Below are 17,194 nucleotides of genomic sequence, written 5' to 3'. Positions count from 1 at the left end.
GTTGTTATTTTTGTTTGTTTTTTTGCGCACAAAAAGTATTCTTGTCTTCATAACATTAAGATTGAACCACTGTAGTCACATGGACTATTTTAACAATGTCTTTTCTACCTTTCTGGGCCTTGAAAGTGGTCGTTGTGTTGCAGTCTATCGGAGGCCAGATAGTTCACGGAATTAAATCAAAAAATATCTTAATTTGTGTTCCGAAGATGAACAAAGGTCTTATGTGTTTGGAGCAACATGAAGGTGAGTAATTAATGACAGAATTTTCATTTTTTGGGTGAACTAACTCTTTAAAGAACCAGAGAAAAGAGAAAGAACCAAAGTGGAAGTTAATTTACCAATGCTGCTGAGTGATGGTAGTATTGATCAATACCTATTTATTGATAATAAAGATAAATCAGCCGTTTGATATTTAAATAACAATATATAATAACACTCCAACAAATCCAACAGGAAAATGAAATATTTTCACAAAAAGAATGCTTAAAACAACAGTATTAGCATAAAACACAAAGAAACTCCAGATATAGAGCCGTTTCTTGCTGGCCTACTAATAAGCAGCAAATTGGAAAAGTTAGTACAAATTACTGACTGAAGCCATTCAAGAAAAGTAGAACAATGCTGTACGACACCTCAGGCATCTCAAAAAGGACATAAGGGAGAGCGACCCCGTTTATAATGCCTTTGGCAGACCACCACACAAACTGAAGACAACAACTACAAACCTGATCTGTCAGTGATACACATACCATATTTAAACAATGTGCTGTTTCAATCCAACTTTCCTTACATAACCTAATGCATCTAGCCAGATTCATGATCAAAACATGCAGTGTAAAGCTTTGGGTTGATGCTGTCCATAAAATATCTTGTGTTTAAACAAATACACACAAAAGTATGCCAAAATACATCCCATTCTGGCAAGTATCCTCATAAACAGTTTTTTGTCTTAAAGGGACTTCACCGCTGGCAAAATGGGCTTTCAATAAAACTTGGCTGCTTATGCAGTAGAAAGATGAAAAAATGTTTGAAATCGGTGCTACATGAATAGAGAAAGCAGAAAAATAAGGCTGCTGTCTTCTCGCTTGCCAAATAGGTAGGAAAACTTCAACACCCATAATGCACTGGACATGTTGCCATCCAAGGCCACTCCCACCAGTCTGCTATGGATACACTTCCCAGGGTAAAGAAAAAAAAATCTCCTAGCTTTTTTACTTCTTAGCAAACTTTTAGTCATAATGCTGTCGACTTGTATTGTTCCCGGATGCAAGAATTCAAAGAGTAAACATTTAGAGAGAGTGAGAATACTTTTGGTCTCCAGCGCATTGTAGGCAGCGGATAAAGACTACAAAGAATCGTAAATACGGAGAGAATGCCACAACGGAAAATCTGAAAAACCTCTGTTTGTAGTCACCATTTCAAACTGGATGACCACGAATACAGTGTTTTATGCCAAACGAAGGGGGAAAACTGAAACATACTCGGTTACTAACGTAACTGCGGTTCCCTTAGATACGGAATGGAGTACTGCGTCGTCTGCCTTTTTAGGCAAGACACAACAGGGAAACTTCTGTTTTCACCGATTCTGAAGCGTTTTTTAATCACGTGGTAAAAACTGCACGACCATTGGTTCGTGGAGTTTAAGAAAACGAACCGATGGCGGCACGGCAGGTGAGCCCGCTCGAGCCCGCCAAAATGGGCGGGGTCTCGGGCTATATAAGCAGCCGTCTTGCATTGGCAAACTGATTTAATTCGATGAAGCGACGGCATGAGGCGTCCTACGAATAGCACGGCAAATTACACAGTACTCCGTTCCGTATCTAAGGGAACCGAGGTTACGTTAGTAACCGAGTACGTTCCCTTTCGATACTACACTACGTACTGTGTCGTCTGCCTTTTTAGGCAAGACGCAACGGGGATTATACAATCACGCCATGCTATGAAGGGGGAACGACAGAGCATCTGAGCGGAGCACTGAGGAGGGCTCGCACGGATGCACATAGCATAACATATCCCGGAAGATAGGGGACTTGGGGACACTATAGTTGTCCTCCCGTTCCTATATATTCTAGGAGCTCCCTTGAGGCCTAGAGCATATACAGGGAAAGGGAAAAAATATGTTATTACCCGGACTTTGGTCAGGGCCATAAACGAGTACTCATAAGCTGATCACATTAGTGAGGCTTATGCAGAGAGAACCTGTGTTTGTAATGCAGGGACGTCTAGATTATAAAATCTGACAAAGGTGGACAGCGAGGCCCAGCCGGCCGCCTTACAAATTTCCGCAATGGACACGCCAGTAGACCATGCCCAAAAAGAGGCCATGCCCCTCGTGAAGTGTGCTCTAACACCTATGGGGCATTGTAGGCCCAAAGATGGAGTAGAGACGTCTCGTTGACGGAGCTCTGGCTTGTGAGATAGTGTTCAGGACATCTTCAGGGAGGTCTGAAGGCTCCCGTCTAGAAGCCATACATGGAGATCCCACAGCTCGGGTTTAGGGTGCCAAATCGTCCCTCCCGCTTGGGAGAGGATGTCTCGTCTCAGGGGAATTGGCCATGGCTCCATGGACGCCAGCTGATACAAGTCCGAGAACCATGGTCGGCTCCTTCATAGGTAAGCCACCAGGAGGACTCTGTGGGCACCTTCCCTGATTTGTCTGATAACCTGAGGAATCAGAGCGACCGGGGGAAAAGCGTACAGGAGGAGGCTGGGCCAGCACATCCTTGGTCTTTGAAAAATAAATTGGGCAATGAAAGTTGTCTTCTGAGGTGAAGAGGTTTACCTCTGCTTTCCCGAAGACATCCCAAATTTCCTAAATCGCGAGGGGGTGTAGCGACCATTCCTCCGAGGGAAGGTTGCTCCGAGACAACATGTCCTCCCCTTTGTTCATTATGCCCTGAATATGCGCTGCTCTGAGTGAGAGCAGGATGTGCTGGGCCCACTCTATCTCGCTAGAGTGAAGACGGGCTTGGATGAGAGCCCTCCCTGGCGATTTATGAAGGACACCACTGTCATATTGTCTGATCTGACCAGGACGTGGTGTCCCGCCAAGACAGGGAGGAAGAACTGGAGAGCTAGATACACCGCCATCATTTCCAGGTGGTTGATATGAAGCTCGTTCTCTTGGCTCGTCCAAGCACCTAAGGCTGGGTGACCGTCGCACAGAGCTCCCCAGCCCATTTTGGAAGAGTCTGTGAAAACGACTTTCCTCTTGCACATCGTCCCTATAGCCACGCCCTGTTCGAACCAGTAGGAGTTCATCCAAGGAGCCAGGGTTGCAACGCACGCCTAGTTCACTTTGAGTGAGCAGCGACCATGCTGCCAGGCTTGGGGCAGGACCCGCGGTTTCAGCCAGAACTGTAGTGGGCGCATATGAAGCAGGCCCAACTGCAGAGCTGGCGATGCTGAGCCCATGAGACCTAGCATCCTCTGAAACGTTCTGAGCAGCAGAGAGGATCCGGGCGTAAAAGTTTTCGCGAGCTGCTGAATGGTCAGGGATCGCTCTGGCGAGACCTCGCCCATCATGCAGGTTGAGTCGAGAATAATCCCCAGGAACGAGATACATTGGCTGGGAGATAAATAGCTCTTTAGAAAATTGACCCTGAGCCCCAAGCACTCTAAGTGGCTGAGGAGAAGGGATCTGTGTGCCACTAGCTCCGCCTCCGACTGGGCCAGGACGAGCCAGTCTTTGAGGTAGTTGAGTATGCGTTTACCCATCTGCCTCAGAGGGGAGAGGGCCGTGTCCATGCACTTATTAAAAGTGCGGGGAGCCAGAGACAGCCTGAACGGAAGGACAGTGTATTGATATGCCACCCCTTCAAAGGCGCATCTCAAGAATCGTCTGTGATGGGGGGCAATCTGGATGTGAAAGTAAGCATCCTTCAGATCCAGGGAAAAGAACCAGTCTCCTGGGTGAATTTGTGAGAAGATCGGTTTCAAAGTTATCATTTTGAATGAGTACTTTATCAGGGCCTGATTCAGATATCTGAGGTCGAGGATGGGTCTGAGACCGCCATCCTTTTTGGGAATGAGGAAGTATCGGCTGTAGAAGCCTGATTCGCTCAGAGTCGGGGGAACCTCTTTTGCCAGCATAGTGTTCAGTTCGGAGCGTAGGACATGCACGTCCCTGCTCTCTACTGAGGTATGGACCACTCCGTTGAATAACGGGGCCCGCTGAGCGAACTGTAGTACATAACTTCGTTTTACTATGTTTACTACCCAAGTTGACACTCCAGGGATGGCCTGCCAGGCCTCGGCCCGGGTGGCAAGGGGCTGGATTGGTTCAAGCACCAAGTCGCTGTGAGGAACTGTGGTGCACATAAGGGGTGGACGAGGAAAATTGCTCTCTTTTGAGAATGTTTGTTTTTTATTATGTCCGCTATAACAGCGGTTCACTGCCAGGGCGTTTGAACAGGCTCTGTGCAGGCAGAAAACACATTTTTTCGAGCACCCGGAACTGAACGGGGCGACGGGAAAACTGAATGAGGCATTTTGGAGGGTGGTCCGGCTGCGGCGGTATTTAGCCTCCTCCTCTTCCTTATCTGGGTATCAGGCCGACTTCTGACTATGAAGCGTTCGGCAAACCCATTAACTGCAAGGCCGAAGAGACCAGTAGGAGAGACAGGCAAGTCAAGGAAGACGGCTTTATCCGCGTCCTTTATCTACATCAAGTTTAACATAAGTGGCGCTCCAGCACCACCAGGCTGGCCATCGAACGCCCAATCGCCTGGACCGTGGTCTTGGTGGCTCGCAGGGCCAGGTCTGTGGCGCAGCGCAGCTCTTTGAAGGCGGGTGAGTCCTGCCCTGGCTGGTCCAGGTCATGCAGGAGTTTGGCCTAGTAAACCTGCAACACCGCCATCGAGTGCAGGGCGGAAGTTGTTTGGCCGGCCGAGGTGTAGGCCCATCCAGCGAGGGTCGACGTGGTGTGACACAGCTTGGATGGGTGGGTGACCTTGGTTTTCCAGCCAATGGTGGCGGGCGGACACAGGTGTGCGGCCACAGCTTCGTCCAGAGGTGGCAGTTTGTCATAACCATTCTGCTCTGCACAGTCAACCGAGGTGAGAGCATGAGAGGCAGAAGAGCAAAGGCGGGCAGAGTACGGGGCGCACCACGATTTCGTGAGCTCCTTGTGTAGTTCAGGGAAGAACGGAGCTGCCCGCTGGGGAGGAGCCTGGCGACGTCTGGGCAAAAACCACTCGTCGAGGCGGCTGCGTGCTGGTTCATCAGGCGCAGACCACTCCAGGCCGAGCTCTTCAATGGCCTTAGAGAGCACGCGAACGAGCTCGGAGTCGATAGAAGCCCTGGCGTCGATCGGCTCAAGAGACGGCAAGGGGGCGGAGTCAAGATGTGAGTCCGGCCAATCCTCAGCGTCCGAGGCTGCTAGGGACATACTGTCATCCAGCGGCTCGTCGTTCAGCACTAAACTTCCCCGTACATTAACTGTACTGTTAAAGTCCCCATGAAATCAAAATGAAAGTTTTTTGGCTTTTAGTATGAATATGTTAGCCCTAAGGTTATCTATATAAGCTAGTGTGCTCCAAAACAATGACAAAATGCGCAGTTAGAAGATATAAACATTCAAAACTAGCAGTCTCTCACATCCGCCAATATGGATCAATGATTTTGATGACACTCTGCATTTTAGCTTCTCATCAGATTTTCTGTCCAATAAAATGCTCTCTAGATCTGAAGCGTCCCGCCTCCTACACTATAAACATATGCTGAAGCTGCCCACTTGAATTTGAATTCTACACAGAATGCTATATTTGTATTATACACAGAATGCTCCCATTTGAATTATACACAGAATGCTATATTTTGAAGTGATATGGAGGAGATTAGGAAACGACGAAAAAGTCTTCAGAGAACTCACAGCTAGAAATCTACATACACACAGCAAAGTTTTGGGAATGGCAACTATGCATTAATAAAATGCATAGATTTAGAGATATAATTTTCAGATTTTAATGAAGCATGACCACTCTTGTGGCTTCACTTTAATTGTGGTTATAAGTTGTTATACCACATTTATATAGCCTAATATTTTTATACATTTAAAAATTATATTCTTAGTATTTTTATATTTGTTTTTATGTTTGAGCTTGTATATCTCCAGTCTGAGTAATTCTGAATTCTGAACTGGAAACTCTCAAGTGTTGGCTTTCTAAATATATGTTGGTTATGTGTCTACCCAGAATGACTTATGAGCAGCAACCTTTTTATTTTGGGTATGTCATTTATGCCCTACTTGCCAAAATGGTGGGGTGCAGTAAGGAGTTAAAGGCACAATATGTAAGATGTTTTATTAAAATACCCAAAACCACTAGAACAATGTTATATATTTTGTTGACTTGTGCACTTACATTATCTAGATCCAAATCCAGGGAAATCAGCTATTTTAGCCAGTGTAACAGCTTGTGTCATTGACTGCCTGCCAATGACTTCATATCCATGTTACCATCGAATTCCAATAGGTTTGTTCTATTGTATTTACTTGTGCTGTAAAAAAAACAGAAAACCAATCATTGTTATATAGCTCAACACGGTTAAGTCTTATTGTTTGAATCTCTTGTTTTCTTGATTTTATGGGGAGTAATGTTTATACCATGCCCCAGAGACAATGCTATTTTGTCAAGTGGCTAACATAGCATAATCAGAAAGAGCTTTATTTGTAGTAGGCCTAAAAAAGTAATACAGTATTTTCTCCACTATACAATATATTTTAAAATGGACATTTAGCAACACAAGTCATTCAGCTTTTATTAATATGATATTCTAATATCTATCTAGCTTACTGCAGTGTTCACCAAGTATCTCATACCAGCCACTGAGCGAACGCACAGAGTAACATTATAGCATAACTTTCAACACAATCAAATGTATTTTTAGTATGACTGTTTTGTCAAACCGCCAAACTGCTGAAATCACGTGACTTTGGCACTCCGAACCGCTGATTCGACACGCTGATTCATAATGCTCCGAAGCTTCCTGAAGCAGTGTTTTGAAATCGGCCATCACTATATAAGTCGTTATTTTGTTTTGTTTTTTGGCGCACCAAAAATATTCTCGCCGCTTTATAATATTAATATTGAACCACTGTACTCACATGAACTGATTTAAATATGTTTTTAGTACATTAATGGATCTTGAGAGAGGAAATGTCATTGCTGGCTATGGAGGCCTCATTGAGCCATTGGATTTAATCAAAAATATCTTTATTTGTGTTCCGAAGATTAACAAAGGTCTTACAGGTGTGGAATGCCATGAGGGTGAGTAATAAATGACATTATTTTCATTTTTGTGTGTTGAGTTATTTTACAGCAAATTTACACTGTTATACAAGCTGTACACTCACTACTTTATATTGTAGCAAAGTGTCATTTCTTCAGTGTTGTCACATGAAAAGATATAATAAAATATTTACAAAAATGTGAGGGGTGTACTCACTTCTGTGATATATATATATATATATATATATATATATATATATATATATATATATATATTTTTTTTTTTTTTTTTGTAATTTATTTATTTTTTTTCCAGAACAAGGGAACATTTTCTTTGTCAAGGATCGGCTCATCTGCCAAATGTTGTTTAGAAAGAGACTCACAAACAACATTAATCTGCTCTTAAGACTTTCCGACGTGCTTGAATTTGGGCTGTCCCTACAGTAAATGAGATTTGTAGGGCTCGTCCGCTTACATCACTTGTCTCATCAGTACACAAGCATCAGCTTCAGTGACTATTTTAGGGCCCGTTTTCACTGAACTCAGCATTCAATTCTCATCTGCTTTATTAGCCAAAACCTGATGTTTGAAGGGCTGTGCACAATTTTTTAAATATGGAAAACATTCCATTAATATAAAAGCACAAAGATAAATTATGCCCTAATTAAGAGATTATTTAACCTAGACCTTGATCAAGTCAAGTCACCTTTATTTATATACAGCTTTATACAATACAGACTGTTTCAAAGCAGACGTGATCAAAAAACCTTTTTAAATAGACTGCCACTATCACAGCCCCAGCTATTCGCCTGATGCAATTAATGCTGTGCACTGTAAAATCAAATGAATAATAGGTCTTGTAATTTTCATTAAAAAAAAAAAAAAATGGTGATAATTAAAAATAGTGTGTATGTTTTATTAATAAAATTGGGGTTCAGTGTTGGATAGAAAATAATGAGAACATTTCACTAATAAAATCAAGAGATACTTTTTCCTATTGTATTAAGGAAACTTAAGTAGTTTTGAGGCTTGAATTGAGGGACTGATTAAGCTAATAAAATTAAGGAAAAAAGGCTACCTATTTATTTAAAAGAATTAGTTAAATTATGCCGTTTTATTTAGAGACACCATTGTTAGTTCCCAGCATGCTTTGCATATGGCTGGAAATGGAGAGTAAATATTGAAATTAAGTGTTATCTTATGTGTTTTTGAGTGAAGGGAAACATCTGTTAATGTTTAAAGGATTAGTTCACTTCTGAATGAAAATTTCCTGATAATTTACTCACCCCCATGTCATCCAAGATGTTCATGTCTGTCTTTCTTCAGTCGAAAAGAAATTAAGGTTTTTGAGGAAAACATTCCAGTATTTTTGTCCATATAGTGGACATCAGTGGGGTTCATCGGGTGGAATGATATGGGGGTGAGTAAATTATCAGGAATTTTTCATTCAGAAGTGAACTAATCCTTTAATATTAAGTTATGTTTGACATTTGAAAGAGTTTCTGTTATGTTGTTTTATGTTGTTATGTTGTAATTTTGATCATTACCATTGTGCAGAAGAGTAGAGCTTATGGTTAGGCTGTGACTAACTGCATGTACTAATAATATAAGGCATGTTGCTTTGTTCAATGAGCCATAACTTTGCTATTTCCAGTGCAGTAACAAGTTTGTTCTTACTTTTGCTGTGCTAGCAGCATACAGTCTTTTAAAGGGTCATGAAACCCCCTATTTCAGCAGCAGCCAGTTCTCACCACAGTTTTGAAAAATGCTACAGAAGTGGGCGTGGTTACGCTGTGGAGTGAAGGGGGATGAGGGGAGAGTGAGAGACGGACAACACAAAAACGGCTTCTGATTCAGACAATAAAGAGCCGTAAAGACCGGTTACACTCACAGTGTGGATGAATCATGTTTGTGTCGGAGACGGACACTGAAGATAAGCTGTGCGACGCAGAAACTTTTACAAAGCAAAAACAAACACTCGTTTTTGACCCATTAATGCATCTCTAGATTACTGTATGTGATCTCACTGTTTGATTCAAACTTATGCAACGCAGAAACTCTTAACACTCGTTTTAGGTCGATGAATGCATCTCTACCTTACTGTATGCGTTCTCACTGTTTGAAGCGCCTGTCAGTGGATGAATAAAGCCGAAGTCCACCTTTCTCCAGTTTTCGTAGCGCTCTCGAGAAAAATGCTTGCTACACACAAACAGTTTCAATGTGCCGGTAGTTGATGGCCAACCAACCGCCTGCAGCCAGTCTAGCCCTGGCAGCATCGCGGGGAAAGCCACGCAACACACCCGAACTTACACCGCGAAAACAAACACTTGCGACCCATGAACGCCTCTCTCATCTACTGCATGATTTCAAAGTTTGACATGTCTGTCATTTGAAAGAGCAACATGGTGTCCTGAATAATTAAGAGACGGTGTCTTCTCATAGGATAAGAAAACTCATTAATAATTATGAGACACTGTCGCATCATTGAAGTATTATAGTGCACCGCTAAATCACAGCCTGTGATGTGGACACGGTGTAGATTTTAAACCCGGAAGACGAAAATAACGTAAAAAAACAAAACAAAAAAAAAAATCTCAAAATGAACCACTTCCCCCCTACAATTAAATCTAACAGATGCTAACATTGTATTCAATGACGTTCAACACACATACCTCTGTTAAAATCTCAGAAAATTTAGTTTAGGGTTTCATGACCCTTTAATTGTACAATTTAACTCAAAGTCAAATATAGCTGCAAGCAACGATGACGGGCCTAAGCCCCAGCGCCACCCCGGTGGCTTAAGGAAACCTGTGCATGGTGGGCAACATACAATCTTAATAATTTAATTCAAACAATGATTTTACATGATATGAGACACTTCCTGTTTCCCTTTTTTTGACATTATTTTAATCCCTCGCCATGGCAACACTGTTCGAGATATCCTATAATCATTCGCAATTTAGCATCTTCAGTGTCTTTGATTCACGTTCATCCAGTTTGGTGGCGATTGCATGAATCTCCTACGAGGAGTACTTAACTCAGAGACTGATTATTCAATAAAAAAAATTTAAACCAAAATATCTGGCTTCCTGTTGATGTTGAGTGTAAATTAGAAAGTTGAGATAAATTAGTCCGATGAGAACAATATATCTACCAAGTTTGGTGACTGTAGGTAAGACTAGCTTGACTTGTTGTTTCACACTTTGTTCCTTGTTCCTTGACTTCCTCGATTGCTCCTGTCGATTGCTCCTGTCTGCCTCGCTGCTCAGATTGGTTTGCGTCTGTAACTCCGTATAGCTTTGTTTTGAATCTCTTACTTTTATTCATTGTTGCTTATTTTTTTATTACCGTATATGTAATATTGCCTACCACACTAATCTGACGTCGCTAGCTTGTAATATTTGAATCTAAATCGCTGTTACAACGCATTTGCATTTGCAGCGCTAGCTTGTCAACTTGTTAACAGTCGCTCGCGCGCTCCTTTTTCAACGCGTTCTTCAAACAGCTGTGGTAAGTCGGATCAGTCTACAAACACGGTGAGTCATGTCATCCTCTCCCAGCATTGCTACCTGTTCCATTTGCCACATGTTTACCATAGCTCTCTCTGTCAGTGATGAGGGATTTACATGTCATAAATGTAGGAAAATAGTCAGGCTGACAGAGAGAATCTCAGAATTAGAGACACGCATCCAAACTTTAATCGAGGATAGTAAGAATGCAAGGGCTTCAGATACTGTTTTGGATGCGACTAGCTTAGTGAACTCTGTACATTGTTTGGTTCCGGCTGTAGAGCCCGTGCAGCAGGGCACTTGGGTAACGGTGAGGCGGCCTAGCCGCGAAAAACACCACTCTTCCGTTCCAATAAGAACATCAAACAGGTTCTCCCCACTCAGTGATACACCCACTGAGAATCCTGTTGAAAGTGCCCTAGTTATTGGCGATTCTATTACACGGAACGTGAAAATAGAGACACCAGCCACCATAGTCACATGTTTGCCGGGAGCCAGAGCACCTGACATCAAAGCAAATTTAAAAGTGCTGGCTAATGCTAATCGTAAATACTCTAAGATTATTATTCACGTCGGCACTAATGATGTTCGACTTCGCCAGTCGGAGATCACTAAAATTAACATTAAAGAGGTGTGTGAACTCGCAAGTACAATGTCAGGAGAAGTAATTTGCTCTGGCCCCCTTCCTGTTCGTCGGAGTGATGAGATAGTTAGCAGATTATCATCACTCAATGGCTGGCTGTCTAAGTGGTGTCCGCAAAATAATATAGGTTTCATAGATAATTGGAAAAGTTTTTGGGGCAGACCTGACCTGTTAAAAAGAGATGGTATTCATCCCTCCCGGGATGGTGCTGCTCTTCTCTCTAGTAATATGGCACATAGTCTTAGAACTGAAACATGACAAACTGGGGCCCAGGTCAGAAAGCAGCAGACAAACTGGCTAAACCGACCGTCTGCTAGCTGCCTCACGTTACAGAAGTCAGAGGGTGTCACCCTCAGAGGGTCAGAAAATTCAGATAACTCTCAACACATAGAAACTCTTACACCTAGATATTTTCAAATAGAGACTGTGTCTGTACCCCGAATTAGTAAAAACAAAAAACTTCCAAACCCATTTAATGGTAAAAATTTAATTGATGTTCAACAAATAAAAAATAGAGATAATAATGCTAAACAAATGATAAAACTCGGGTTGTTAAATATTAGATCCCTTTCTTCAAAATCACTTATTGTTAATGATATTATCAAAGATAATAATCTAGATGTGCTGTGTTTGACAGAAACTTGGCTAAAACCGGACGATTACATTACTTTAAATGAGTCTAGTCCTCAAGGTTATGATTATCGACACAATGCCCGTCAGAAAGGCAAAGGGGGAGGTGTTGCTGTAATCTATAGTAATATTTACAGTATTAGTCAGAAGTCTTTCAAATATAATTCCTTCGAAACTATGGTACTTTACGTAACATTATGTAAGTTGACATTTGTGCTGGCTACTGTATACAGGCCACCAGGACACAATATCCACCAGACTTTATCAAAGAATTTGCTGACTTTCTATCAGAGTTAGTACTAGCTGCAGGTAAAGTCCTTGTTGTTGGTGATTTTAATATTCATGTAGATAATAAAAAAGACGCATTAGGATTGGCATTTGCAGATATTCTAAACTCTATTGGTGTTAGACAACATGTGTCAGGACCCACTCATTGTCATAATCATACTTTAGATCTAATATTGTCACATGGAATCGATATTGATGCTGTTGAAATTCTGCAGCAGAGTGACGACATCTCAGATCATTATCTAGTCTCGTGTATACTACATTTAGTCAAGGCGGCTAAACTGCCTCCATGCCATAAATATGGTAGAACCATTACTTCTACCACTAAAGATTGCTTTATAAATAATCTTCCTGATCATTTTCATCGCCTTAGCATACCAGACAGCTTAGAAGACCTCGATGTTGCAACAGAAACTATTGCCTCTGTCTTTTCCAGCACATTAGACTCAGTTGCTCCTTTGCGTTTAAAAAAGATTAAGGAAATTAATCCAATGCCATGGTACAATGACCACACTCGGGCCCTAAAGTTAGCAGCCAGAAAAATGGAGCGCAGCTGGAAGAAATCAAAACTAGAAGTATTTCGTATTTCGTGGAGAGAGAGAATGATTGAGTACAGAAAGGCCTTAAAATCTGCTAGATCTGCCTATTTTTCAAAACTCTTAGAAGAAAATAAACACAACCCTAGGTATTTATTTGATACAGTGGCTAAATTAACAAGAAATAAAGCTTCAACTTCTGATGTTTCCAAAGAGCACAGCAGTAATGACTTTATGAACTTCTTTACTTGCAAGATTGATAATATTAGAGAAAAAATAATAACCATGCAACCGTCTACTACAGTATCGTGTCAGATAGTGCATTGTAGTGTCCCTGAGGAAAAATTCAATTCATTTACTGCTTTAGGAGAGGAAGAATTGTCTAAACTTGTTAAATCATCAAAATCAACAACATGTATGTTAGACCCTATACCGACTAAGCTATTGAAAGAAATGCTTCCAGAGGTCATAGACCCTCTTCTCAATATCGTCAATTCATCTTTATCATTAGGATACGTACCAAAAACTTTTAAGCTGGCTATTATTAAACCTCTTATTAAAAAACCACAACTTGATCCTAGAGAATTAGTCAATTACAGGCCGATCTCAAATCTCACTTTTCTGTCAAAAATACTAGAAAAGGCAGTATCATCACAGCTATGTTCCTTTTTAGAAAGAAATGGTATCTGTGAGGATTTCCAGTCAGGATTTAGACCGTACCATAGTACTGAGACTGCTCTCATTAGAGTTACTAATGATTTGCTCTTATCATCAGATCGTGGTTGTATCTCTCTATTAGTGTTACTGGATCTTAGTGCAGCATTTGACACTATTGATCACAATATTCTTTTAAATAGACTCGAAAATTATGTTGGCATTAGTGGAATTGCATTGTCATGGTTCAAATCATACTTATCTGACCGTTATCAGTTTGTAGTAGTAAACGAAGACATGTCATATCGATCACAAGTTCAATATGGAGTACCACAAGGCTCAGTACTAGGACCGTTACTGTTCACTCTGTACATGCTACCCTTGGGAGATATCATTAGGAAGCATGGCGTTAGTTTTCACTGTTACGCTGATGATACTCAGCTCTATATTTCTTCGCGCCCTGACGAAACTTACCAATTCACAAAATTAACGGAGTGCATAGCTGATATAAAAAATTGGATGACCAGTAATTTCCTACTACTAAATTCAGAAAAAACAGAGATTCTAATTTTTGGACCAAAAACTTCTTCACGTAATAACCTAGAATATTGTCTAACACTTGATGGCTGCTCTGTTAAGTCTTCGTCGTCAGTTAGGAACCTAGGTGTGCTCTTTGATACCAATCTTTCATTTGAAGGCCATGTTACTAGCATCTGTAAAACCGCATTCTTCCATCTTAAAAATATATATAAACTACGACATATGCTCTCAATGAAAAATGCAGAACAGTTAGTTCATGCGTTCATGACCTCAAGGCTAGATTACTGTAACGCTCTACTGGGTGGTTGTTCTGCTCGCCTGATAAATAAACTACAGCTCGTACAAAATGCAGCAGCTAGAGTTCTTACTAGAACCAGGAAGTATGACCATATTAGCCCAGTTCTGTCAACACTGCATTGGCTTCCTGTTAAACATCGTATAGATTTTAAAATCTTGCTAATTACTTACAAAGCACTAAATGGTTTAGCTCCCCAGTACCTGAGCGAGCTCCTAATTCATTATAGTCCTTCACGTCTATTGCGATCTCAGAATTCAGGCCAGCTGATAATACCTAGAATATCAAAATCAACTGCAGGTGGTAGATCCTTCTCCTATTTGGCACCTAAACTCTGGAACAATCTTCCTAGCATTGTTCGGGAAGCAGACACACTCTGTCAGTTTAAATCTAGACTAAAAACGCATCTCTTTAACCTGGCATACACATAACACATTACCAATTTATATTTCCAAATCCGTTAAAGGATTATTAGGCTGCATAAATTAGGTCAGCCGGAACCGGGAACACTTCCTATAACACCTGATGTACTCGTTACATCAGAAGAAGAATGGCATCTACGCTAATATTAGTCTTTCTGTTTATCCCGAGGTTCACCGTAGTCAACCGGATCCGGGCCGTATCCAGGTGAGACCAAGGACCTGCACCTTGACACGACCACAACGCAGCCCTGAAGTATCAGCAGAGATTGAGTCAACTAGATCATCCACTGTGAGGGCCTCATCGACACGACAGCCACGACACAGTTCCTCAACAACCGTCCATACCGGCTTGATGAATACGATCCTCAATTGGATGGAACTGAAATAAATACTTTTAATGTTGCGATCCTATTGGACTTATGATAGCAACCTGAATTGTAACAAAGCACTGTTGGCCAGAGGAGAACTGGCACCCCGACTAAGCCTGGTTTCTCCCAAGGTTTTTTTCTCCATTTTAACACCAATTTGCCACTTGTCTGCCACCTGATGTCACCTGATGGAGTTTGGGTTCCTTGCCGCTGTCGCCTCTGGCTTGCTTAGTTGGGGACACTTGACTTGACATTTTGATATTCAACAGTGCTTTTGATCTGCCTGCATTGACACTATTCTTTAAGAGCTGCTGTGCAGTCAAACAATGTACCAGTTATCAATGTAAAGCTGCTTTGACACAATCTACATTGTAAAAAGCGCTATATAAATAAAGGTGACTTGACTTGACTTGACATTATTATTGAAGCAAATTTGGTAAAAATAAGAGGGCGATTTCAAAGCATTTTGAAAGTGACACACTTTCTGTTGCCAGTTGGTGGTGCTATGACTTTGACTCACAATAGTCACATCCATGTGATCAACCTCCCACAATGAACACAGAGCTGAAGTTTCATCAAAATCAATCAATGTTTGCAGAAGTTATGATGCACTTCCTGTTTCCCTTTTTTCGCCATAAATACATAGCCTCGCCACGGCCAAACTGTTTAAGATATCCAAAATCCGTCCACAATTTAGCATCCTTAATGTCTTGACTTCATGATGAAAAAGTTTGGTGTGAATTGTATGACAGCCTTTTAATTAGAAAGTTGTCCGGCTCGATGAGAACAATATATGTACTGAGTTTGGTAACAGTAGGTAAAACTAACCCCCAACTTTAGAAAAAAGGTTGCTCTATAGAGCCCCTCCTCCACGCCCATTACTAAGTCTTCCGGCTGGCAACTCTTATGTGTGTCGAGTTTCATGCAACTTGAAACATGCTAAGTGCCTCAGAAACCTCCATAAAAATATTAAAGTTTAATGCGTTGCCATGACAACATGTGACAATATCACAGGTGTGCATCTGCAGTGTCTTGACTTTATTCTGACGAAGACTGAAGCAAATCGGGTAAAAAATAAGAGGGTGATTTGAAAGCATTTTGAAAGTGACACTTCCTGCTGCCAGTTGGTGGAGCTATGACTTTGAATACTCACACCCATGTGATCAGCCTCCTACAATGAACACACAGCTGAAGTTTCATCAAAATCAGTTAATGTATGCAGAAGTTATAACACACTGTTTCCCTTTTCTCGCTATAAATTCGTTTCAATGCCAAGGCTAAACCGCTCGCCATTTAGCATCGCCAATGTCTTGTCTTCATGCTGACCGAGCTTGGTGGTGATCGGATGATTCCTCTAGGAGAAGTATCAAATACCAGAGCGTGTGTTTTTCAAACAACCTTAAAAAGCTGACTTCCTGTTGGGCTGGCATATGACTTACAGTGCAAAAGCTGTATGAAGTTTGGTTAATGTAGGTGAAAAGGGGTGCGCTACAGAGCCCCTCAAAGTTTCAAGACTTGGGACCCAAAAGTGCCCGAAAGGTAGACATTTTTTTTTTACCTAAGGAAAACAATAGGGCCTACGCCCTTTCAGGGCTTGGGACCTAAATATAAACAGGTCATTTTCATTCTCTCTAAATCTAAACACACTTTTGAGAGTCAAGACAACTTAAAATAAAAAAAAGCACATTTCACTAAAAATATTAAATTGTGTCAGACTAAATTTAGGAGAATTTTTTAGGAGAATTTACATGATTTATATACATGAAAAAGTAAAGAGGTAGGTAAACAAATTTTTATTTAAAAAGCATGTTTGTGTAGCAGTTTTCTGATGGAAAAGAGCTTTATAACAGGACACACAATGCAGTTGAGCATACTTTTAGCATTTTAAAGAGCGGATTCAGGTCGCAGTGGTGATTTGATGCTGTACAGATTCAATAAACTATGCCAGAACTGCTGCACAATCTAGCACTCCAAACCGTCTACAAGATGGGGTACCATGCCATGCAAAATTCCTTACAAATTATTGGTGATGTTTTTGGTTACCTGACTGCATCCAGTAATTCCTTTAGTGAATTGGGTA

At 41.3% G+C, this 17,194-nt stretch overlaps 1 protein-coding gene across 4 annotated transcripts in view; it reads right to left on the bottom strand.

The window, feature by feature from the left end:
• ip6k1 (inositol hexakisphosphate kinase 1) overlaps nt 1-17,194 on the bottom strand; it is an 84,381-nt gene that overhangs the window by 37,953 nt on the left and 29,234 nt on the right. For 2 of the 4 annotated variants that reach the window (XM_051908846.1, XM_051908844.1), the window contains exon 2: nt 6,363-6,498. The exons of the other annotated variants lie outside the window; for them this stretch is intronic. Coding sequence is in view for 1 of the 2 variants with exons in the window: in XM_051908844.1 (XP_051764804.1) it covers nt 6,363-6,364 (2 nt within the window). In the remaining variant the exon portion in view is untranslated. The remainder of the gene's footprint in view (nt 1-6,362; nt 6,499-17,194) is intronic. 4 annotated transcript variants of the gene reach the window in all.

Source organism: Ctenopharyngodon idella, chromosome 10, assembly GCF_019924925.1.
Source record: "Ctenopharyngodon idella isolate HZGC_01 chromosome 10, HZGC01, whole genome shotgun sequence".
NCBI classification, from domain to species: domain Eukaryota; kingdom Metazoa; phylum Chordata; class Actinopteri; order Cypriniformes; family Xenocyprididae; genus Ctenopharyngodon; species Ctenopharyngodon idella.
The sequence above is the reverse complement of the archived record's forward strand: the minus strand, read 5'-3'. Positions and strand labels throughout refer to the sequence as shown.